The sequence below is a fragment of the Myotis brandtii genome, unplaced genomic scaffold (assembly GCF_000412655.1).
Source record: "Myotis brandtii unplaced genomic scaffold, ASM41265v1 scaffold182, whole genome shotgun sequence".
Lineage (NCBI taxonomy): Eukaryota > Metazoa > Chordata > Mammalia > Chiroptera > Vespertilionidae > Myotis > Myotis brandtii.
Window position 1 is genome coordinate 1,544,780 of NW_005356751.1, and position 26,259 is coordinate 1,571,038.

General features: G+C 42.9%; 1 protein-coding gene across 1 annotated transcript in view; it reads right to left on the reverse strand.

Annotated features, from left to right (window-relative positions):
* Positions 1-20,297, reverse strand: part of TMOD2 (tropomodulin 2 (neuronal)) — a 39,113-nt gene extending 18,816 nt beyond the window's left edge. Inside the window, exons 1-6 of the mRNA XM_005863928.2 lie at positions 20,082-20,297; positions 18,314-18,470; positions 13,405-13,527; positions 9,969-10,055; positions 4,721-4,851; positions 2,860-2,967 (exon numbers count right to left, since the gene is read on the reverse strand). Of these exons, the coding sequence (XP_005863990.1) occupies positions 2,860-2,967; positions 4,721-4,851; positions 9,969-10,055; positions 13,405-13,527; positions 18,314-18,470; positions 20,082-20,207 (732 nt within the window). The 5' untranslated portion in view covers positions 20,208-20,297. The remainder of the gene's footprint in view (positions 1-2,859; positions 2,968-4,720; positions 4,852-9,968; positions 10,056-13,404; positions 13,528-18,313; positions 18,471-20,081) is intronic.
* Between the last annotated feature and the right edge of the window lie 5,962 nt (positions 20,298-26,259).

Consider the following 26,259-nt stretch of genomic DNA (forward strand, 5'->3'; position numbering starts at 1 on the left):
AAAATACCGACTTCTGCGCATGGGCCACGAAGTTTCAATCGCACTGTACGTGCGCGCCCGCACGTGCCCGCACGTGGTATTTTGTGGAAGAGCCACACTCAAGGGGCCAAAGAGCCACATGTGGTTCGCAAGCCACAGTTTGCCGACCACTGATCTAGGGCAGCAGTCGCCAACCTTTTGGACCTCACAGACCACTGATCTACGGGCATCCAGGTGAGAGCTGGGCCATCTTGGTATAAAGCCAAAAAGTCTTTTCTCTTCACAACCTGAAGGACAGCAATTCTTTTTCACAATTGTATGGTGTGCTGGTCACACAGTGTGCATTCAATACATAGTTTTTGCATTAAAAACAGTATCAAAGAAATTACTATATTTGGAATTTACTTAGTTCAGTTAGAAAGCTATCTATTTGATCTGAGTAGGTTAGATTATTTATTAGTAGTGTTGAAAATGGATTAGAAATTATTCCCATTCCTGCCATTTTATTCTAAACTAGTGACCCGGTGCACAGATTCGTGCACATTGAAAGGAAATTAATTAAAAGGTGGCTGGCGGGGTGGGACTGGGCGAGACAGGCTGGACACACCCTGGAGCCAACCTTCCATGGTTCCTCCCTGGCCAGCTGCACCTGGGGTGGTGCCCCGGCTTGAAGGGCATCTGCAGAGTGAGTGGGGTCCTTCCAGCAGGTGAGGTCCCTCAGCCTCGCCTGCGGGTGGGGCTGAAACAAGCTCTCCGACATCCCCCGAGGGGTCCCGGATTGCGAGAGGGTGGTTCTCGGGTGATGCACCCTAGAATCGGGCTCCCTCGTCTCTGGTCCCGGGGTGGGTCACCCAAGAACTGCTGCTGCCAAGTCACCGCAGCTTGGTAACTCCTGCATTGAGTGTCTGCCCCCTGGTGGTCAGTGCATGTCATAGCTACTGGTTGGAACGTCTGCCCCCTGGTGGTCATTGTGCATCATAGCTACCAGTCGGATGGTCGCTTAGCCTATCCTATCTAATAAAAGGATAATATGCAAATTAACTATCACTCTGTCACAAAGATGGCGGCACCCATAGCCACAAGATGGCGGCGCCCAGTCCTCTCAGCCCCGCCAGAGTCCCCCAGTCCTGGGGGGACAGCTGCTGAGAGTGGGTAGTGTGAGCGGCCTGGCAGAATGCTTGCTTTGTCAACATGGCGACAAGGCAAGCGTTCCACCCCAGCTGTGGAGGGCCTCTGGGCAGTGGGCACAGAGTGGTTGAGGGGGTGGGGGGGAGGAACGCATGCATCATCGCCCCAGCAATGAGGCAAGCGTTCTGCGCCCGGCCGCAGATGGGCCTCTGGGCCGCGGAGAGCCTCTGGGCAGCGGGCGCAGAGCGGCCAGGCCCCGCAGAGAGCTACTGGTGCACGGATCCGTGTGCAGGGCTACTACTTATATATATATATAGATAATATATCAAGTAGGAGTGACAAGTTATTTCTTTGTACATCATCCCTTTAGTTACTTACATACAAAATGCACTGTGAATATTTTTGCTTTATTGAAAACAAATCTAAAAGGCAGAGATTATATAAAATTATATACAGATAAGAATCCTTAAATTGCTAATTTCATTTTACCAATGATCTAGTTGTGTGCTTTTTCTAATTTAATGATAGGTTTTAAATTCAAAACTGCTCTCAACTTACAAATTTAGGTAAGTAATAATTTCTGGTGAAAATATCAATTTATGTAATTGTGGAAATATTCTCTACTGCTGAGAGGCTGGAGGGCACACTCATTCATTCATTTATCAAGTGTTTTTCAAACATCTACCCTGTGCCAGCACCATGACTTTCACATTGTCTGTTTTTAATGGTATTTCAGATCTTCCAAAAGACCTGTCACTTTAAATCACTGCATCAAGTAAAGAAAACTTCTGATTTTCTAGCTGAGCATTAGATGCTGTAGAACCACAGGGAGAGACTCAGGCTCCTGATAACTGACATATTTTAGCAAATGTTTGACAGGGAGGCATTGTGTGTAAATACAGCATAGCTTGATGGTTAAGCATCCTTGTTGAGGAATCAAAAAGGCCTGGTGGTGAATCCTGGCTCTACTGCCTATTGGCTGAGTCACCTTAGAAAAGTTAATTAACCTCTCTGAGCCTCAGATTGCTCATTTGTCAAAGTGGGAACTAATAATAGTACATACCTGATAATAACATAGTGGGGATTAGGTGAGGTGACGTGTGTAAAGTATAGAGATCAGTGCTGGAATTTACTAATTGCTCAAGAAATGTTAGCTATTAATAGGAGGAGTAACACTGATGATGGTGATTGTAGTAGTAGTTAATTGGGTCAAGGGTTTCCTTGCTTAGCTGGATTATCTAATGTGCATAGAGGGAATAGGGCTTCGGTTTTTTATTTTCATATTCTGGTTAACAATATCAAACACAAAATGTTTCAAGATTTAGTTGTTAAAATATTTCTGAAACATACTAATCCATTTTAAAGATTAAAATGAAATATACTTTAATATTTTTATATGTGCCAAGTTCCTGTAGGATTTGGGGTCTTATGATTGTGACAGAATGTTATTACAGATGCAAAAGTTTCAGAAAGTTTATACTAAGCCCAGAACAAAATCTAAATATTTGTTTAGCTAAATGCCTCATCTAATCCTGTTTCTTTCCCCTAAGAAGTGTATTGCTAACAAAATTCTACTTAATTCAAAGTGCCTGACAACTGGGTCTTGTTTTATTGTCTCATTATAACTTATTTTGTTTATTAACTGTGTAGAAAATAAATTTACCAGATCTAAAAATTATCAATAAGACAAATTAAAGAGTTTATAATGAATTTAATCTTTTCACATTATATATTTCTAAGAACTTTACTCACAATTGCCACAGGGTCATTGCTGCGGGTGGCAGCCAGGCTGAACTTCTTGACATGGGTGTTGGTCTCCAGAGCCTTTGCAAATTCTCTCAGGGTTGGAATTGGAATGTTCTACGATGGGGAAGGTACAGAGAGTTGATAAGCCAAGGATCCATAGCTTTTAAGTACTTTATATATTTAGATGACTAATTGCATGCTAACCCCTCTAAAAGACATTTATCACCCATCTTCCAACAACTGAAGCCATCCCTAGCCAATAGCCACGCTGTGTCTAATAAGGGAATGTAATACAATGAGACACTGCGGCATCCCCTTTCTGTTTATTAACCAAAAAATTATGCACCTACCATATTCCCTCTTCTCTTTTATTCTCTGTGTTCTAACCAGACTGACCTACTTGCTAATATGCCATGGTCTTTCTCTCCTCTATGCTTTTTCCTTTATCTGGAAATTCCTCTGTCCTTTCTCTGATTAATTCCTACTCTTCTTTTAAGACTCAGCTAAAATATTACCTCCTTTGTTTATTGGCTCTCATAGGCAGGATCAAAATGTTCCTTACCTGCAATTCCATAACATTTGGGGGCTTACCACATTGTGTTCTAATGATTTGTTTAGTGTTATTCTCCTAACAATAAGTTCTTCAGAATAGACAAAAATGAAACCTACTCCCTCTTCTACAGCACTTAGCCCGGTACTGACCACTGGGGAGGGTGGCAACATGGGGTACAGCCAGAGGCTGATGTGAGTCTTACATGTTCCACAGACTATTCTGGGACTGTGAGCAACTTAACCTCTTTAAGTCCCACTAAGAATTAAATGAGATAATGAATTTCAAGTTTTTAGCAAAAAATCTGGTACATAACGAGTACTCAATAAAAGTCTGTTATTATTATTTTTTAAATATATTATTGATTTCAGAGAGGGAGGGAGAGGGAGAGAGAGACAGAAACATCAATGATGAGAATCGTTGATCGGCTGCCTCCTGCATGCCCCCTGCTGGGGATCGAGCCCACAACCCAGGCACGTGTCCTTGACTGAAATTGAGCCCAGAACCCTTCAGTCCCCAGGCCAACGCTCTATCCACTGAGCCAAACTGGCTAGGGCGAAAGTCTGTTATTATTATTAAATGTTAGAAATTGGCCCAACAAGAATGAACAAAACATGTCAGACAATGTTCTCTCTCCCTCTCTCTCTCATACACAACACACACGCACGCACGCACACACACACACACCCCTCTACTTGAGAGTCACATGACCTATTGCCAAATAGATTAAAGTGGAAGTGACAATGTGTGACTTGAGAGAATAAGTAACAACATGCACTGTGGCTTCCTGACTGTTCTCTTTCTCTTGGAGCACGCACATTGGGGGAAGCCAGCTGTCATGATGTGAGGGCACTCAGGCAGAAACAGAGGCTTCCTATAAACAGCCACGGGAGTGCACCTCCTAGGAAATAGGTCCTCCTCCTCAGGCGGGCCTGTAAGGTGATTGCAGCCCTGGCGGATAGCCTGCCCAGAGCCTTTTTTAAACACTGAGTCATACTACCCAGCTAAGTCACTCCCCGTTTCCTGATCCTCAGGAACTGGGTGAAAGAATAAATGTTTCTTCTTTTAAGCCTGTAAGTTTTGAAGTAATTTGCTATTCAACAATAGATAACCAGTATATTATTTAACACAACTACTATTAATTGTTTCCAAGAATTCTAGAAATCATTTTTTTTTAAACCTACTTCTTCTTTTGAATGGGATATCTTGCCTCAAAATCAGTGACTCAAAAGATTTCAACTAGGTAATCAGTCATCCCCTTTAAGTTTTCTAAACTCAAGATAAATCAAGCGACTGACAACAGTCATAGTGAGATACCTTAATGTTGTTGAGATTGACTTCTTGGAGGCTGGGATCGTTAGCTTTCATCTGCTGCAGACTTACTTCCACATTTGTGGGGTTGGGTGGTTCCTCAAATACAGGCTTGACCTTTTCACCTTTGACCACATCTAAGACACAAGTTAAAAAAAAAAAGAAACGTAAGGATTCTCCTGTCAAAATCAGTGATGATCCCCCCACCCTGCCAAACGACCTTTTTTCATATTCTCTGATCCTAATAATACTTTATTATCAATGACAGTAAGCTTATTCTCAACTAAACAAGCATGGGAATGGTATGGCTCTGAGTTACAGTTTCAAAGATTGATGCTTCTCAACCGCAATGAGAAGTCTCAGTAGCTGACACTGCATGGAGCCAAAAGTGCAGGAGACCCTACAGCAAGCATGTCAAACTCGCGGCCCTACAATGACTATTTTTGCAGCCCAGCCAATATAACGGTATGTAATGAACGTTTTAATAAAAATTTTGTAACTTAATTTTTACAATATGCTGTTATACATAATTATTAACGCACTACAACATTCGCTAATACAAAAATATGTATACACAATTTGAATAATTATTAATTCCAATGTGTGAAATCTGAAAAGAAAGAAACATCAATTGAGCTATCAACTGTTAAGTGTGTATACATTTTTTTGGAATCCCTGTATTGTTGGTGAAAATGTTGGTGCATGATTTTGGGGAGAGTAATCTGGCATCACCTGTCAAAATTTAAAATGTAGAAACTTTATGACCCAGAAACTCTATATCTAGAAGTCTAATCTACAGAAAAAATAGCATAAAAACATAAAGATATACATTCAGGAATGTTCATTGATGTATTACTGGTGACAGTAAAACAGAATAAAATGTCCATCGATGTGAAAATGGTTAAATAAGTTATAGCATAATCACCTAATAAGATGCTATCTATTCACTAAAAGAACAGGCAAACCTACATGTACTGGTACGAGACTAGAACCATCATTTAAAAAAAAAAGTTAATGAAAAATAAAATACTTAGGTCTAAACCTAAAAAATATGTACAAAATCGGTATGAGAAAAACTATAACACTCTTGAAAGATAGTCCATGTTCATAGATAGGAAGACTCAATATTGTCAAGATGTCAGTTCTTTACCAATTTAGTGTAATCCCAATCAAAATCCCAGCAAGTGATTTTGTAGTTATCCACAAACTAATTCTGAAGTTTATATGGAGAAGCAAAAACCCAGAAGAGCCAATATACTATTGCAAGAGAACAACAAAGTTGGAGGACTATCACTACTCAACTTCAAGACTTACTATAAAGCTATAGTAATCAAGCCCTAGCTGGGTGGCTCAATTGGTTGGAGTGTCATCCCTTATACCAAAGGTTACAGATTTGATTCCCGGTCAAGGCACATGTTTCTCTCTCACATTGATGTTTCTCTCTCTCTCCCTCTCGCTCTAAAAATCAATAAAGTGAGGATTTTTTTTAAAAAGCTACAGTAATCAAGACAGCGTGGCAAACGTGAAAGAATATACAAATTAGTAGACTAGAATAGAACCCTGAAATAGACCCACATAAATATAGTCAACTGATCTTTGACAAAGGAACAAAGGTAATGCAATGGAAAAAGGATGGGACATCCATATGCAAAAAATGAATTTAAACACAGATCTTACACTTTTATAAAAGTTAACCCCAAATGGATCACAGACCTAAATATAAAATGCAAAACTATAAAACTCCTAGAAGATAACATAAGTGAAAACCTAAATGACCTTGAGTTTGGTAGTGAATTTTTAAATATAACACCAAAGGCAGCCATGAAAAAATTGATAGGCTGGACTTAATTCAAATGAAAAGTTTCTACTCTGTGCCCTTGGCTGGTAAGGCTCAGTTGGTTGGGCGTTGTCCCATGCACCGAATAGTTGCTGGTTCAATTCCTGGTCAGGGCACATGCCTGTGTTATGGGCTTGATCCTGGTTGGGGCATGCAGGAGACAGCCAACTGATGTTCCCCTCTCACATAGATGTTTCTCTCTCTTCCTTTCACTTCCTCTCTGTGGGAAGCAGCTACAGTGTTTGTACAGGTTCAAGCCTCGGACTAATGAGAGGGCACAATCCTCTCATGGACACGTGCAAGTCCCAGCTTGGAGGGCAGGGCCCTCCCAGCCCAATTATAGCCAACAGCTATAGTTGCAAGCTTGAACCTATGGTCCGAACACGTGGCCCCACGTGCCTGAGTGATGTGGGGTTGATAGAGTTCAGGTGCATGTAATTGAGTAGGATCGAAACCCACGAGAATGCTGTAAACATCTTGACCACGCCCTTACTTTGCCTCCTGCAATCTGGCTATAAAATAAAGACATGGCTTGTAGTCCGTGGCGCTGTCGCTAGCTCTCCATCAGAGAGGACAGCGTCCCACCCAGACCCAGCTTTCTTCTCTTGTCTGTCTTTTCTCAATCCTTCACTGCCCCCTCTCAAGGCTCACCGAACCTGGCAGCGCTGGCTCGGCACATAAGGTGCCCAAATGTGGGGCTGAGTATGCCATGGCCGTGCCAGCTCACCACACCTCTCTCTCTAAAAGTCAATAAAAAAATATTTTTCTAAAAAAATGTTTCTACTCTGGAAGATACTGTCAAGAGAATGAGGAGATGGACTAGAAACTGGGAGAAAATATTTGCGAAAGACATGTCTGATAAAGGACGGTTATCCAAAATATACAAAGAACTCAAACTCAACAATAAGAAAACAACCTGATTTAAAAATGACCCAAAGCCCTAGCCAGTTTGGCTCAGTGGATAGAGCGTCCCCCTGGGGACTGAAGGGTCCTGGGTTCGATTTCGACCAAGGGCACATGCCAGAGTTGTGGGCTCGATCCCCAGTAGGGGGTGTGCGGGAGGCAGTCGATCAATGATTCTCTCTCACCACTGGTGTTTCTATTTCTCTCTCCCTCTCTGAAATCAATAAAAATATATTTTAAAAAAATGGGCCAAAGACCTTAGCAGACACTTCACCAAAGAAGATATAATGGTAGAAAATAAGCATATGAAAAGATGCTTCGCATCATGTCATCAAGAAAATGCAAATTAAAATGAGCTACTACTACATACCTATCAGAATGGCCCAAATCTGGAACAATGACAAAACCAAATGCTGGTCAGGATGTGGAGCAAAAACAACTCTCATCTTTACTGGTGGGAATGCAAAATGATATAGCCACTTTGGAAGACAGTTTCATGGTTTCTTAGAAAACTAACAATACTCTTACCATAAGATCCAGCAATCATGCTCCTTGATACTTACTTGAAGGAGATAAAAAGTTTTGGTCACAAAAACCTGCACATAAGTGTTTATAACAGACTTGTTTATAACTGCCAAAACTTGGAAGCAATCACAACCAAGATGTACTGCAGAGTGAATGGATAAATAAACTGTGGTACATTCAGAAAATAGAACATTATTCAACACTCAAAAGAAATCAGCTATCAAGCCATGAAAAAAGACATGGGAGAACCTTACATACTTATTAATAAGAGAAAGAAAGCTGGTCTGAATAGGCTACATGCTGTATGATTTTAATATGTGACATTCCGGGAAAGGCAAAACTATGGAGACAGAAAAAGATCAGTGGTTGCCAGGGGTTAGAGGGGCAGAGCACAGAGGAATTTTAGGGCCGTACAAATACTCTGTATAATACCATAGTGAAGGATACATGTCATTATACATTTGTCCAAAACCACAGAATTACACCATCAAGAATGAACCTTAATGTAAACTACGGACTTTGGGTGAAAACAATGTGTCAATGTAGGTTCATCAGTTTTAACATATGTACCACTCTGTTGCAGGATGCTGATAATGGGGGAGGCCATCCATGTGGAAAGGCAGGGGATATATAAAATATCGCTGTGACTTCCTCTCATTTTTGTTGTGAACCTAAAAATGCTCTAAAAAAACAACGTGTTTTTTTTTAAGTTAATGATATGTATGTCTATGTATAAAAGCCAAGAAGGTTAGGCACCAGACTTTTAACAGCAAACATGTTGTCAGAATGTTACCCTTTCATGTTGGAATTAACAATGATGAACATTTTTTATCTGTATGCATAAAGAAACCAGAAAGAAAATAAAAGGAACATTGCTCGTTGTCTGTGTAAATTACCCAGAATAAATGATGATTTATACATATGCTGCTGAGACTAGAAAGCATCTCCCAAGTTTTCATCAAAGAGAATAAAATAGAATTAATCTCAGAAAAGCTGTGATCTTTGCGGAATTTTCACAGCACCTGGATCACATTGTCCAAAATTACCTGATTATTGGTTTGTCCCTACTATGGGTAGATAAGTTCCTTTGGGTGGTGACCATCTTTTATCTTTGTACCTAAAGATAAAACCCATGACACACAGTAGGTATTTGGAAGATGACCAGTGAGTAAGTGGGAGAGTCTAATGAGCTGACTCGCCAGGAAATGGTCTGGCACTTCTGTGCCAGCAAATCCATCCCAGTGTGTCTTTCATGCTCTCTGGGGGATGTGGGTATTCAAATTCTAATGACAAGCATCCATTATTGAGACAAAAGGACACTGAAATAGAGAAAAGAACTTATTTAAGATACGACAGTTGATTAAAACATCCTTGGGAACAGGAAACTCTGCATTCCATGCTAACTATGCAACCTATCAGCAATTTTACCTTTTGATGGAAGGGACCTAACTACAGAGTGTGTTTTGGACAAAACAACTGATTGTTACTAGTTACACTGCCAGACAGAGTTCCCATGATCAGCTATTCTATTCTGGTTTGACTGCCCCGAGCCCAGTGATCCTTGGTGAACTGACAAAAGCCACCTTCAAAGGCCGAAGCACAGAGATCAGGATGCACTAGACCAGCCGTGGGCAAACTACGGCCCGCGGGCCGGATTCGGCCAAGCAGTGATGGCAAACCTTTTAGCTTGGCGTGTCAGCATTTTGAAAAACCCTAACTTAACTCTGGTGCCGTGTCACATATAGAAATTTTTTGATATTTGCAACCATAGTAAAACAAAGACTTACATTTTTGATATTTATTTTATATATTTAAATGCCATTTAACAAAGAAAAATCAACCAAAAAAATGAGTTCGTGTGTCACCTCTGACACACATGTTATAGGTTCACCATCACTGCACTAGGAGGCCCAGTCAACAGGCCTCTCCTCCCAGCAACACGTGGAGGTTCCCAAGCCTCATAGAACCACAGATTCCACGTCAACTTACTTCTCACAGGCCCTTTGCCACCTTTACTGTTGGGTGTTTCTTCATCAAATTTTGGGTTATTGAGCAAATTGTGGACTCCAAGAACAGCTGGAACAAAAGAAAATCAGTGAATAAACATTAAGTTTGGAAAAACATGTTAGGATATCCACATTGTTAATTTGTTCCTTGAAGAACAATTCTTTGTATCATAAAGATAAGTCTCCGGACCCATACTTCCTTGCACAGTGTGTGGTACATGTATAGTGTTAAATAAACTGATATATTAACACACACACATACACAAAAACCCTCCCTGCAAGACTACCAGCAATCTACACAGGTCTTTCTACATCTGTACCTGTGACACCATTTGGGATCTGAGGGACAATGGTCTAGTGATGGTCCCAAATTACTGAAAACCTGCTAAGACCTCCTAGTAAAGTAGATTCAACTCATCAGCTTTCCCACCTGCAAAATGTGAGGGTCGGACTGAACCTAAGGATATTTTAAGATTTGACATTATAGAGATGATGGCATGTATTTCTTCAGAGGCAAAGAGCAGAAAGATCGTGGGTCTCTTTCAATATAAGCCTCACCGAGAGAAGTTGCCCTTTCCTTGTCTAAAGCATCTCACCGTGGGAAATAAAAGAGACGCCAGGAACGGAAGGCTGAGCATGCTGAGATTTGAGGCTCCTGTACTACATGGAACTGGCACCAGGGGGCAGCACAGCATGCGAGAAACAGCACTGGGGGAGAATGCACACCAGGCAGGCTGAAGCTGCAACTGCACCCCAGCTCTCCCCTCGCTAATAAAATTACAGGCGGCCACCTGGTGAAGGATCCCATCCCAGAATCAATCATCTGTGAACAGGGGGCAGAGCTCCTGTTAACTCTGAGCTCCTCGTCAGCTGTACTGTAATCTGCACATTAGAAGGAGGCAGGAGGCCAGCACACCGTAAGAAACAGCAAGTCTGGGGTTAAAAGGGCCCCCAGGAGCAGTCAGCCAATATGAATACTGTCATGTACTACCTGTGTGACTTGAGAAGTTACTAAATGCCTCCAAGCCTCAGTTTCCCCATCTGTAAAGTAGGGATAATAATTATGCTTTACCTACTACAAAAATGAAATGACTGCCCTGGCCAGTGTGTTCAGTGGTTAGAGCGTCGGCCTGAGCACCAGAGGGTCACAGGTTTGATTCTTGGTCAAGGGCACATACCTGGGTTGCAGGTTCGATCCCCACCCCAGTAGGGGTGTGTGTGGGAGGCAACAAATTGATGTATCGCTCTCACATGGATGTTTCTCTCTCCCTCCCCCTTTTCTCTCCTCTACTTCCCCCTCCCTTCCACTCTCTCTAAAAATCCATGGAAAAATATCCTCACTCCTCAGGTGAGGATTAAAAAAAGATGAAATGACTTCCTATGCGTCAGGCACTGTTCTAAGTGCTTTATACATTCTTATCAGTAAATAAGCATTTATTACCGTGTTTCTGGCATTGTCCAGGGAGATGCCCTATTTGATAAGCACAAGCTTACTGAGACCATCCAAAAAACATATCTTGCTTTGGCCCCATTCTCACTAATAACTTCTAATTATAATTTGGCTCCCATTTCCAAGTGTTAATTTTTATGTTACCTGTTTCCTGTGAACCTGGCAGGTGGACCCGTCCCCACTGCCTGGCCCCAATCAGACTGCTGCTACGTGCACCGACCAGCAGAGCTGAGAACTAGACTGGTATGGTGGGGGACCACACAGAAATACGGCCACTGTGGGGGTGCTCGCTTGAGGAACAATCTGCCCTTCTGCTCTTGGTCTGCTAGAGTAACATGGGCAGGGCGTTGACACGCTTTCAAAGGCTGGCAGCTCTACTTCTTCCAGAGAGAGCCGTCCTGGAGAAGATGCGGGGCTTCCTCCTGGTGCTGAGGGGCACTGCTGAGGGAGGGAGGCTACGTAAAATGAACACAACAGTTTTCTTTGGGGATTATCCCCCTGGTTTTACTGCATGAATTTCAGGATCTTCCAAACATGGGTGTTTATCTCTTTCTTTCTTCTTAGGCATTTCCTGGGAATTTAAGCCCAGCCCTGCATTCTCCCTTTGGGCAATTCCAGGACAGACCGAGAGGCAACAGTCACCATAACAGGATCCCTCCCCAGCAACCACAGGGCTAAGGAGACTGGTTACTGCTACACACCTTCCTAACTGTGTGGCACAGGTGCCTCAATGCTGCAGTGACTTCTGAGAGGGGTTCAAATATGTGAATTTAATACTGACCACTGATATCACAGAAGGAATGAAAATGTAGCTGGAACAGTTTGCATGCTATTAGAATAAGGCATAGCTGGTTCTCCTAGGAGGACGGAGATTATAGTAATATGCCTTCCAATGGAATAAAAATGTGAGAATTCTTGCTAAAACTATGGACTATTTTTTTTAAAACACCTCTCTCCTGTGATGACCTAATGACCCTCATGATCCACATATCCATCTTATTTGGAGAAAAGTGCATCCCATTGGTACACAAATACGCTGGCATATGCATGGATTCTTTCTCAAAGGACAGACAAGAAATGGGATGGGGGCTTATGTAATCAGGGTGAGAGACTTACTTTCATTACATATTCTTTTTGTTGTTGTTAATCCTCACCTGAGGTTATTTTTCCATTGATTTTTTTTTTAGGGAGATTGGAAGACAGAGGGAAAGTCAGAGAGAAACATCAATGTGAGAAACACATCGATTGGTTGCCTCCTGCATGAGCACTGCCCAGGGCCCAGGCCGGGAAGGAGCCTGCAACCAACCCTGTGGTCTGCAGGCCAACGCTCTATCTACTGAGTAAAACCGGCTAGGGCCATTACATATTCTTTTGTACTTTTTGGGCTTTTTCTATCTGCATGTATAACCAATTCAAATAATAATGCCAATAATTATTGTATTGTTGCTACTGTTAAGAAAACTAGAAAAAAAGTCAGCAGATTGGGCTGAAAGTGGATTTACCACAGTGCATGAACGTCACAGTAATTAACCCCATTCCATAGTTGGGTTCAACAGATCTGCTAGTGGGGATCAAAATGGAACAGCAACTGGGGAAGAGCAAGAACATCATGGAAAGGTTGTGATGATAAAGTGCCAAATGTGAAAGCTCTTTAGAAAGCACAAGGGCTGTTATTTTATCGTGTAAGTCCTCAGCACTCCTTCAACTCTATTCTCTGATTTCTTACAGAAACTCTTGAGTTTGGTAGGATGGGTATTACTGGGGCATTTTACAGCTGAAATTCAGCAGAATGTTTGCTCAGAGAGGTTGAGTCACCTGGATCAAGTCTTACAGCTACATAAAGACTGAAGCCAACCAGGTATCACAATAAAAACCAGCAGCTACGGAGAAACTCAAAGGCTACTGCCATGGGTGCCGACCTGGAGGCCACAGAACCAAACAGGAAAGTGACCCAGAGCTGAGGACTAACCTGCAAGATCGTAGAGTTCAGTGTCGGAGGCACTGGCCAAAGCTTCTTCCAGTTCTGGATCAAGGGTCACTTTTTCTTCTTTACGCGTTTCCACGGGCTTCTCTTTGGGGATAAAGACTCTCCCTTTAAGTCAGAAGAAAAACAAAAACCATTGTGTGGGCTGCTTATTGCAGGGGAAGCGGGCCCACCAGAGAATGCAGCTCTGGCTGTTAAGAGCCGAGTCATTAGGCCGTTGCACATCCAACTGGGATGCCTTAATTGCTGGGATAATGCCATTATCGATAATCCACAATTAGAATGGAGGAGGGTCCGAGGAGGAATCCTGCATTCTACAGCACTGACATCCAAGGAGACTGCAGTCCTTAACCACAGAGAGAAACTCTTCTACCTCCCTCCTTCCCATCGATCAGCAGCACTGCCCTTAGACCTGGTCAAAGGGGGGCCCTGCCGTGGACCCCAACTTTAAAGAGTTCAGCTCTGGTCTCCTCTGGCTGCACGCCCCCCACCCTCCCCTCACACACACACCTTCTGCCCCACCAAGGGAAGAATCATGGGACAAAGGGACATTCCCATTGAGAACAGAGGCTGCCTGCTAGACCACACCCAGGCACCTCGGACCCTGGGATTCTTTGTCTAAGAGCCCTGAGCCTGCTTCCAGGGCCTGCATGAATCCCTTCTCCATGCCCACCCTCCTGAATGCAGGTCACACTGCTGGGATGTACACACCCAGGCCAAGGGGAGGCAGTGGTGGATGAGTATGAATGAAGCTTGGATATGCAGGCGGAGGTGTCAACCATATGCATTTGAGGTCCTGGTAGAGAAGGATGGACATCCCTGTGTAGAACTCTTGGAAGTCCAAGAATACTGGCCTACGTATACATGTAGGATATAACATATTTTAACAGTTTGTTAACTTTTAAGTATTTGTTTTGTTTTTTTTAAAAAAAAGGCACTTGGACTTCTGTTTGTGTTCTTGTCGCCCAGGTCAAGGGGAGGCAGTGGTGGATGAATATGAATGAAGCTTGGATATGTAAGCGGAGGTGTCAACCATATGCATTTGAGGTCCTGGCAGAGAAGGACAGACATCCCTGTGTAGAACTCTTGGAAGTCCAAGAGTACTGGCCTACGTATACATGTAGGATATAACATACTTTAACAGTTTGTTAACTTTTAAGTATTTGTTTCTTTTTTTTCCCCTCAAAAAACTAAAAATGGAACTCCCATTTGACCCTGTGATCCCAACAAATATTCGGACCAGATTCATCCAAATGGCCCCGGGATTCCTAAGGGACAAATGTGATCATCCAGAGTTTTCCTCTCACCAACTGAGATCGTAGACCAGTAGGATGTTCTATCTAGGATCACGTGACTAGGTAGTGACCTGGGACGCAGCCACCTCTCTACAGTATACCAAAGTCAGCCTGATTTAAAAGAAAATAAGCAGGGCTGGCGTACTCAGAGACGTGGGGGTCTGGGCAGTAGGGCTCTCTGTGCTTCCCACGTGCACATTCTCTGCCACCATCTCCCACCTTACCCTGTTCAATCGAATTACATTCATTTTGCCCCTACTCACTTCTGAATATGCCAATATCTGCAACACCCCAACCCACCCCCGCGCTGCCCAAACCTCTGGACTAATAATCACACGGCCGGGAGGATGTGAATACAGCCAGGTCAGCACACCCACATCCCACATGGGCTTATAAAGGTGAAGCCAAGACACACTGGGGCCACCATAGCGATACCCCAGACCTACTCATACTCTTCCCAATTCCTCCTGCTTTGATTCTTGGTTTCTCTCTTTTTTGGAGCTGCTTTTACTTCTTGGCATGATCTCTGAAATTGGTCTCCTCCATGGTGATCTTTAGAGTTCCCTAAAGACTCACCCCTCCATTCCTTTTCCCCTTTGTCCCCTGGGGTAGAACAGACAGCTGGCTCCAGCTTCAGCCAATTAGGACCCAAGTTCCTTCTAGGTCTCCTTGGCTAGTCTGGCCTTCCCTACTCCCATGGGAAAGGCAAGGGGAAACCCAAAGTCAGTATGTCTCCCTCATGAAAACTCTCCAGGAGGCATCCCTGGTTACAGGGGCTTTACGCTTCCTGGTGGTTCATCAGATCCTCAAATGGTTGGACAAGGAAACAGGGGCCAGGTAGAGCTGGGCACCCCAAAGAGGGCCCACTCCTTATGGTCAGACCAAGGTATCCTGGCCACAGGTCTCTATCTTTGACCACTATATAAGGGGCCATATTTCCAAGAAGGGAAGAAAGCACACTGGGAGACAAAACAGGAGAATGGCCAGAAGAGAGGCGGGCGGGAAAATCAACCAGTCAATAGCATCTCAGACACCGGGGCTATTCCTGACTTAATTTTCATAGTATCTGCAGCCTGAAGCACTGTCTTTCTGGCTCGGATGATCTCGGGTCCAGAGTCAAAATCGAATTTCTAAGTAATCCTGGTACTGTTCAGGGTCCCTCCCAACACTGTTGCACAGCTGGCCCACAGCTATTGGCATTCAGAACAACTGCTGCCGCACAGCCATTCCTTGGGCTCCAACCATATAAGTTCTCAGTGAAAAAAACTACACTAGAGAATTAAATGTAGCTCAGGCACACGGCCTTCAGAACTGAGGTGTGCCAGCCCTCTCCTGAGGCCCTCACTACAGCCCCCCACGGCTTCCAGAGCACCCACTGGTCCTTCCCGGGGGCCTGTAGACTCCCCCACCTCACCTTCATCCCTCTGCTCTGTGTGGAAAACTCGTTTTTTTTCCGCTCAACTGTGTTGCTTCTCAACCTTCTCCTAAGCTACCTGTGCAGCTGTATTACCCTCTTGTATCCCCATTTATAACTCAGACTGCTCCTGCACCCCTAGTTCCCCCGTGAACCATCTTTAAGTTGATCTGGATCAAGAGGGGAATTTACCACAGCTCCTCCTCAAACCTCTACTCTGAGAACAGAACACAACAGTTTTCCTCTTGTTATTCAGTCACTACCCTAATACTGGAAGTTAACAGGAATTTTATTGAAAATTTGACATTAAATAATTTACTTTTTATTTCACAATTAAATTAGTTCAATAGCAACTATGTTGCCATAGAAAGAGTTTATATTTCTACGGCAATCCTTGGTTATTTGTCACTGTTCACCTTTACTTTCTTAATAAAATAACATCATCCACGGTGCGTGACCCGTCAAACATGCCTGGTTCAGAGGAGAGCTGGGGTGCAGTATAAGCGGAGGCAGCACTGCTGTGACTCATGCCAGCAGGGGAGCTGTGTTCCCACCCCCACAGAAGCTCAGAGATGGCGTTCATTCGAGTCCATATTTATCAAGTGCCTCCCCGTGTCAGCTTCTGTGCCAGGATGCAAGAGAGACACAACCCCACTGTGGAGATCTCAATCTAATGTGGAAAACACGCAAAACCAAAAACAAATAAACAAAGGATAAACACTGTCATGGGGCTGTGAACGTAACAAATGAGTGTCAGGGCAGAAAGGAAGGGTCTATTTTAGACAGAGGGAAAGCTGGAGGCCTGGGCATTTAAGCTGAGACTTAGAAAGCAAAAAATGGAGATGTGGGTCAGAGGGAAGAGTCCAAGAAAAGACCCTGAGATGGGAAAAAAAACTCAGCAGGTTTGGGGAACTGAATGAAGATGTTGGGGCTGAAGCTTAGTGAGGGAAGGCTGTCAGAGAGAACTCTCCCGGGACTATGAGAAGCACAGTAAGGATTTGGGGTTTTAAGCAGGGAAGCAGCATGATCTGATTTGTGTTTTTAAAAGACTGTGGTAGCCCTGGCTGGTGTGGCTCAGTTGGCTGGGCATTGTCCTGTGCACTGAAGGATTGCTAGGTCGATTCCCAATTAGGGCACATGCTGGGGTTATGGGCTCGATCCCTGGTGGGGGCTGTGCAGGAGGCAGCTGATAGATGTTTGAGATGTTTTTCTTTCTCCCTCTCTTTCTAAAAATCAATTAAAAAATATATATATTTTAGACTGTGGTCGCCATGAGATTATCATTGATTTTATTAGTACCCATGGGCCCAAGTTGCCGTCTGTAGCTGAAGAACCTGGACAGGTGAGTGATATCCACTTTTTCCTCCAAAGGGCTCAGGATTGAGAGCTAAGGAGGAAGGTTTTCCTGTCTTGAGTCTGTCGTGCCTATCTCACAGCCTTCCCAGGTCTATCACAGTGTTTCTCTCACTAGACCACAAGCTCTTTGAGGGCAGGGCAGGGTCTTACTCACTGTGGTTCCAGCACCTGACACTCGACTCTGCACAGAGGAGGTCAATGCTGAATGACCTTAAGGTAACATCTAGGAACATAGCCAATGCCTAGACATGGAGTAGACTTCTGCACTGGGTAAGGCCCTGGCCTGAGAGCATTCACGCTTATGGGACCTTCTCTTAGGCACAACTCTACTTCCTACTCCCAAAACTTTCTTTGGGAGTTAAGAATTCTTTTTTTACAGAACTAATTTGAGTACCACCACACTCAAAGTATTCATTTAATTAGCCTCCATGCTTCTTTTTTACTTAGTTAATAAACTTTATTTTGGGGAGCAGTTTTTAGGTTCACAGAGGAAAGCACTGAGAGTTCCCATATACCCCTTAGCCCCACACTGCCAATCTTCCCCTCTATTGATATCCCACAGCAGAGTCGTACATCTGTTACAACCAATGAGCCTACACTGATATCACCCAAAGCTTAGAGTTTACATTAGAGCTCACTCTTGGGGGTGTACATTCTATGGGTCTGGACAAATGTCTACACTGACATGTATCCATCAGCCATGATTCTTTTAAACACTGAATCCAATTATGGGCTTATTTCCCATTCCCAGGCCAGTTCCCTGGCTTGACCTTCCAGGACATATATTAGAAGCACCTTTGTCCCAAGAGGCGCCACCTACGGTCCTTACCTTTCTTTTCTCCAGTGAAAGGCACAACGTCTTCCCTGTCTTTCTGTTCCAAAGCCTCCTTCTCCAGGTACATGAGGAGGTGCTCGCGGTCAAAGGGACCAGTGGCTGCTTTCTGTGTCTGGTCTTTCTGTCGGAATCCAGCTGGTAGCAGGGCACTCTGGTAAGACAGAGGTGTGAGCAGGAAGGAAGGTGCCTGCCCAACTGATACCCTGTGACCCTCCCTCCTCTGCTGCACATGGGGGAGGTGTGAGCTAAGGGTGGGGTTCTTTGGCATCTGAGGCCCTACCTGCTCTAATATCCTGTGCTGAGGAGAATAGGGCTCCCGAAGGCAGGCAGCACACACACGTGGCTGGAGCAGCTTCTGGGACTTCTGCAGCTGCCTTCTAGAACGTGACAGCACAAGGCCAGCCTCCCTCCGCAGCCTCATAGATCCCACTTAGGTTTGGCCACATCTGCACCCAAGATGCTCCCAGGCAGTCATATGGAGATTCTACAAAGGAGCCAATATGGCTATTCTCTCTTATTTCCAAGCCTTCTCCTGGGGAACCGGCCAAGCAGGTAAGCGAACATTATGGTACCTGCTTGATTAAGCTTAGAGATTCCTTCCTTAAGTTTAAACAATACAAGCAGAATACTTATATTTTTAAAAGTAGATACAGCATCCAAAGTACCTGCCACATCAGATTATCATACAAATAATTTTTAGTGACATTTTTATTTATAGTGAAACCATTATTTTGGATGCCACTGATTCTAAGTTTAAGCTAATACCAGCAGGTCTGAAGGAAACACTATAACAAGTTACTTAGCTTTTCAAGAGCCCATAAACATATTAATGTACTTGATAATATCAAGAGCATTGCTCCACTTAAGTGTATTTGATATGATGGTCAGTTATTCTAATCTACCTATTGTTGTAGGATCACCAAGGAGTTCAAGTTATTTATACATTTTTTTTAAAAAAGATTTTTTATTGATTTTTTAGAGAGAGAGAAAAGGAGAGGGAGAGAGAGAGTTTCAAGTTATTTATACATTTTTTTAAAAAAAGATTTTTTATTGATTTTTTTAGAGAGAGAGAAAAGGAGAGGGAGAGAGAGAGAAATAGCAATGTGAGAGTGAAACATCAATTGACTGCCTCCTGCACACCCCCTACCGGGGATTGAGCCTGCAACCTGGGCATGTGCCCTGACCGGGAATCAAACTGGCAGCCTTTCGGTGCACAGGGTGATGCCCAACCAACTGAGCCACACCGGCCAGGGCTATACATTTTAAATAAACTAGATACAGAAAAGATCTGCCTTTGGGGTTAAAGACCTGGTTTAAATATCATCTCTGACATTTACTAGTATGGGATCTTAGGTAAATTACTTCTCCTAGCTTATCCCCTCATTTATGAAATGGGGATAATACACTTTACCTAAGGGGCTTTTATGTCCAGCAGAATGTGTGATTCACAGAAGAAACTCGGTAAGATTTGTTCCTTTTCTCTCTTCCCTTCTTTTCACCCAAGTCAGACTAGTCTTTCATCAATCAATGGAAACTACTTTTCCCCATTTACATTAAACTTGTTTTTGAGAAATCATATTACAGATTGTGGTTACTGAGATTCTCCATAAATTTCGAAGAGTAAGTGACTCAGGACCAATCAGGGAAGAACACAGAATTCGCATTTGGAGCTAAGGGATTTCTACACCATTATTTAAGGACATGCCACGCCATTTATCCGGGACTATCATTAACCACGTTGCTTCAGTTCCAGGTCACTAACCTCGGGATCTAGGTCATCAAGAACATTTTCCAAGTGTTTCAATTCCTCTTCTGAGAGTTTTCCAAGAAGCTCATCTTCATCAATGTTCTTATATTTCTCCAACTCTTTTTGAAAAGGGAGCGCCATGGTTTCTCAGATGCCCTTCTCATGGGCCGCGAACATTTAAATGGGCCAGCGTCCTGAGACCTCAGAATGCCACTAATAAGAAAGAAACACTGTTATTTCCTTTCTGCAAACAGGATTTATTAACAGGAGACAGGGCTATGCGATCTGCCAGTGGAGTCTCTCTATTGGACGAATAATTCAACAAAAAAGGTGATATTACCTTCATTTGTAGAGCAACCTGACCACTTACAAAGTATTTCCATGTATATTATTTTACTTACTTAGATCTTTACAACAACCTGGAAAAAAATCCTGGACAGATATTAATAACCTATTTTACAGATAAAGAGTCTGAGGTGAAAAGTGGCTAAATGCTTTGCTTCAGGCTCCAGAACTGGGATGTGCCTGGCCTTCTGATTCCCAGGGTAGTGAGTGCCTTCCCACTATACTACTCTGCCTCCTCCAGCTTTCCACAGAACACAGTGAAGAACAATGCACCAATTGTACGGCAGTTGTGAGCAGCACACTTGTGTCTTTTCAGAGAAAGAGTAATGTGAAGAATACAAAATGGGGTTCATTCAGAAAGAGAGTTTGGAACATCCATGTGAGAAAGCATTGTCCAGCAGCTCCCCTGCCATTAGGCTAAGGAGATTCTAAAATCCTGGCTGCATGCTCACCCTCTCCACTGTTCTCTCTGTTCTTCTTTCCTCCTCTCCCATTCTCTTTTAGTCCTATTTCCTTTTTGTTTCCTGGGCCATCCTGCTCAATTCTTTACATTCCTAGTCCATTCCCCTTTCAATCCCCGCTTTTTATACCACCTCACCCCTAAACTTCCACTCACAGTGAAATTTTTACTCATCCCTTCTTCACAGAGGATTTTACAGGTATTCCCTTGAAAGATAATACTGCATTCAGGAAATAACAACGTACTCAATTGATTGTGTTTCTCCTTAGGAAGTATTACTATCTGTCAGATCTTCCAAGGCAATTAATATTTGCTGTATGCCCACTAATTACCAGGCAGCGTTCTAGAAAACAAGAATACAAAGGCAAACAAGATGTGACCCTTCCCCAAGGAGATCACAGCTCAGTGAGACACACAAATAGGATAAGTGTTATAACAAAACTAATGTAATAAAGTAAGTTTAAAACATAAAAGGAGATAATTATTGGATAAAGGGATCTAGGGTTTGAGGGGACACTGGGAAAAAGAGGTTGAGTTTGAAACTGTAAGGAAGAGGTCATAGAGGTCAGAGGGTAGACATGAGTGGGGAAGGGTCATTCTTAGGAAAAAGGAACAGTGTAAACAAAGGCACAAAGGTGAGAAAGTACATGGTAAGTTGGGGAATGCTTGTGTGTCTTGAGGGGAGAGTTGCCGGAGGGAAGAGGAAAGACAAGGAAGACATCTGTGAAGGGCCTTTCCTATATGCCTTGCTAGGAACCTGGGCTTTATTCTGTTGGGAGATAAGGAGCCACTCCAAATTTTTAAAGTAGAGGAATGATCTGAGAAGCCCTGTTTTTAGTAAGATACTTCAAACAGTAAGAATGAAAAATGGTTTGGCATAGAAAGAAGGTTGTTTCTCTCTCCTTATTAATTCAACTATTCACCATATTCAAGCTTGTGGTTTTCTATTTGTGTCATTTCCATATAAAATGTAACTCTCTTTCCCTTTCATAAGCCCACCTTCTTTTAGTTTCAATGGCTATATTCCAGTAAAGACAAAACAAAATTCATCCCACTAAAGTCAGAGAAACCAACTACACCATATATACTTTGTTCTGGTCCCAGCTACCATCAATTTACTGTGTGACTGTGGACAAGGATCTCAATCAGCCAGGCTCTTAGCCATCAAACAAACTGGTTAAACTACCTTACCTACGGATTCTAAGATGAACAGTTTCCCTCAATATAACATTCTGAAATTGACATTTATCTTACAATTGATGGCTCTCAACCACTGACACAGCAGCAGTCAAGAAAGACTTGTCACAGCCTACATATGCATAAATACCGAAAGCACCAGCTTCAAAACTAGCAGAATAGGTGTCAGGGATTTGGAAAACAATTCCAGGGACTCTTTAAAACCTAGTGGGGAGGAAGTGGGAGACGTGGCAACTCAAGGGTATTTAGCAACACTCCCTCCCAAAGGAAGGTCCAGATTAGGCCAGTTCCGTATAATTACAGAATGGTTTAAGACCCAACATCAATGACTTTTATAAAATTACCATTTTTGATGGCAAAGAGGAGGTACTGGGTGGAAACAAAACAGACATTGATGACTATGAGTCAAAAATGATTCAAAAAGTTGGGATCTGAACATGAAGAAGTTTTAAGAATATCAGCCAATTCATTTCACTTGCGTTTTCCCTTTTTATGTTGCACAGGGATGGTATGCTATTTTAAAAATCTGTGTATGTTCAGAGCAGCTTTATTTGTAACAGACAAAAACTGCAAACAACCTGAATGGTCATTAGTAGGTGGATGGATTAACAAAGTGTGGTAAGTCCACATAATGGAATCTACTCAGAAATAAAAACAAATGAGCGATTGATACACATGATGATATGGATGAACCTCAAAATAATTATACTGAATGAAAGAAGCCAGACCCAAAGGAATGTATATGGTATAATTACATTTATCTAAAATTCTAGAATATGTAGACTGATCTATATGACAGAAAGCAAATCAGTAGTTGCTTACAGATCAAAGGGAGGTAGGAGAGACAGGGGGCGGAATTACAAAGGGGCAAGTATCACATGATCTCACTCATTTGTGGAATATAACATAATCTGATGAACAAAAATAAATCCAGAGTCACAGAAACATCGAACAGACCGTCAAACCTCAGAGGGAAGGCAGGGAAAGGACAAAGACAATAGGGGGGTGAAGGCCTGGGCTGGAAGGAGGGGTGGGCTAGCAGGAATAAAGGGAACATATGTAATACTTTCAACAACAAGAATTAAAAAAAAAAAGAAGTACAAATTAGTAGGTACAGAATAGTCATGGGGATATAAAGTACAGCATAGGAAATATAGCCAGCAATATTATAATGACTATGTATGGTGTTAGATGGTACTAGATTTATCAGGATGATCACTTTGTAAGTTATTTAAATGTCCAATCACTGGGTGGTACACCTGAAACTATACTGTACCTCAACTCTAATTAAAAAATAAAAATATATTATAAAAGGAGGCAATTTGGGGTTATGAACTACCTTGAATCCTTGATTGTGCTGATAGTGTCACAGATGCATGCGTATGTCAAAACATATCAAACTGTATACACTTTAAATATGTGCAATTTATTGTATGTAAATTAAGACTTCAAAAATCTGGGTGTAAGGCTAAAATAGCTCTTTCAATAAAGTAAAAATGGCATATTTAAGAAGGCATGTACCATATTTTAATCTTTCCTTAGTGGCACATAAAATTCATGTGTTTACAATAGACAGCATCTTAACATAGATAAGGTTCTATTTGTATTGCTATTCCAGGACTCTACGACTATACCCTGCCTAACTCATCATCCTCCCCGGAAACAGATTTGCTCTCCTGATTTTCTAGATCGTACCATTAATCTACCAGTCAGACACTTCCAAAGCTCAGATTCCTCCCCTTCCTTCCATGTCCAGTTGGTTAGCCCTCTTGTAGAATCTTACTGCACTGTACTTTTCACACCATCCCTTCCTGTCATTCTTGTTTCAGACTTTTGTTCCGCTGGGCCTGGACTACTCTAATTGCATCTTGAAAGGTTTCTGTTCTTCCCTCTAAGACACCCAGAGCACCACGGTCAGATCATCTTTCTTAACACTGCTAACAAGCCACTACCCTGGTGGAGGACTTACAGTGGCTCCTTCTTCTCTATAGAAAAACATTCAGACAGATTAGCATTTAAAGCTTCCATAATTCGGCTTTGATCTGCGCTTCCTGTTTTCATTACTTTCCTAGGGAGCCCTCCAATCCAGTCAAAATGGTTTGTTTATTCACTCTAAATTGTAGGCAGAATAATGCCCCCCTAAAGATGTCCCGTGCTAATCCCCGGAACCTGGGAATGTTACTTACATGGCAAAGAGACCCGTGTGATTAAATACAAATTTTTTAACTGGGGAGGTTATCCTGGATTATCTGGGTGGGCTCAACTAATCACAAGGACTCTTAAAAGAAGAAAGAAGAAAGCAGGAGTCAGAGAACAAGATGTGACCACAGAAGCAGATGCAATTGTCTTGAAGGTGGAGGAAGGGGCAGAGAGGGGGGTTCTAGAGAAACTGGAAAAGACAAGGAAGTGGATTCTCCCCCAGAGCCTTCAGGAAAGAATGCATTGATTTTGGCCTGATGAAACCTGCTTTGGACTTCTAGCTCCCCAAACTGTAAGATAATAAATTTGTGTTGTTTTAAGCCACCAAATTTGTGACAGCAGCAATAAGAAACTCACGCATGCTCTTATCCATTCACTTCCATTTTCCCACGTACTTGTTCCGGATATCTTGTTTGCCCCTCCACATCCACTCCCCACCCTGCTCTGTGCCCCAGGAAGATGATGTATTTACACAGCATCGGTGGCTTCCTTGCGCTCTGGCTTTTGCTTGGCCAATAGGAGGCAAGCAGCAGGAAACTGGAGGGCAGGGGGAGAGGGGAGGAAGGTGGGCCCGGAGGCCACATCTCCTATCAGGCAGCCTTCTCTGTAGTCCTTGGGGTGGTGAAGGATCTCTCTGTGGCTAGGGCCAGATTTCTGCCGTATTCAATTCCTTAAACCCTCCCCACATCTTTGTAGCCTCTTTATTAAAATTCCTTCTAATTATTCAGTTTGAGTGTGTCCTCTGTTTTTTATTGGGATCTTGGCTGATAGAGTAATATTACTTGGAATGTCCTCCTTTGTCCTTATGGCTTATCCATGTGCTCTGGCTTAGATTCCAGCTCTGGGACCACAGACTGTCAGAGCTGACTGAGGCCTTAAAGATCACCCATCCAGCAGCATAGATGGCTTTCCTCCTACTTCTCTGATCACTCCATCTCAGTCTCTTTTTAAATATATATATTTTTATTGATTTCAGAGAGGAAGGGAGGGGGAGATAGAAACATCAGTGATGAGAGGGAATCATTGATTGGCTGCCTCCTGCAACCTGGGCATGTGCCTTGACTGGGAATTGAACCAGCGATCTCTTGGTTCTTAGGTTGACGCTCAACCACTGAGTAACACTGGCCGGGCTATTCGGTCTCTTTTGACAATTCCTCTTCCTCCACCTTAAATACTGGCAGGCTGCAAGATCCTGTCTTAGAACTTCTTTTCTCACACTACACATTTTCCCTAGGGGAACTCATCTCCTCCAAAGTTTTAATTATTACCCATACCCCGAAGATCCCCAAATCTGTATCTTTGTTTTAGACTTTGATCCTGAGGACTAGATTTATATATTTCTTTTTCTTTAAAAAAATATGTTTTTATTGATTTCAGAGAGAGGAAGGGAGAAGGAGAGAGATAGAAACATTAGTGATAAGAGAGAATCATTGATTGACTGCCTCTTGCAAGCCCCCTACTGCAGATCGGATCAAGTCTTCAACTCGGGCATGTGCCCTGGCTGGGAATAGAAATGTGACCTCCTGGTTCATGGGTCGATGCTCAACCACTGAGCCACACCAGCTGGGCGAGATTTATATATTTCCAACTGTTGAACTGACATCTCTACTTGGCTGCTTCAGGCTTCTCAGATGTCAGAAGTACTCTCATCATCTTTCCTTCCAAATAGCTTCTCCTCCTCTAGAATTTTTAACTTCAGGAGGTTGGCCCCGAAACCAGGGAGTCATTCTTGATACCTTGTCTTCCTTGTCTCCTCTCCACCCATCAATCACCAAATCCTTTCTTTATCTAAATCTGTTAAGAACCCACCTACTTCACTCTACCTCACTGACTGGATCATCCCTCTTACCCCTTTGATCTATTCGACATACAAATGACCAAAGTGATCTTTTTAAACATCTCTGCTCTAGTTATTAAAATACGCCAGAGGCTTCCCGTTGCCTGGAGGATACAGTTCAGATTCACAGTCTGGCCTCTGTCATCCCCACTCCC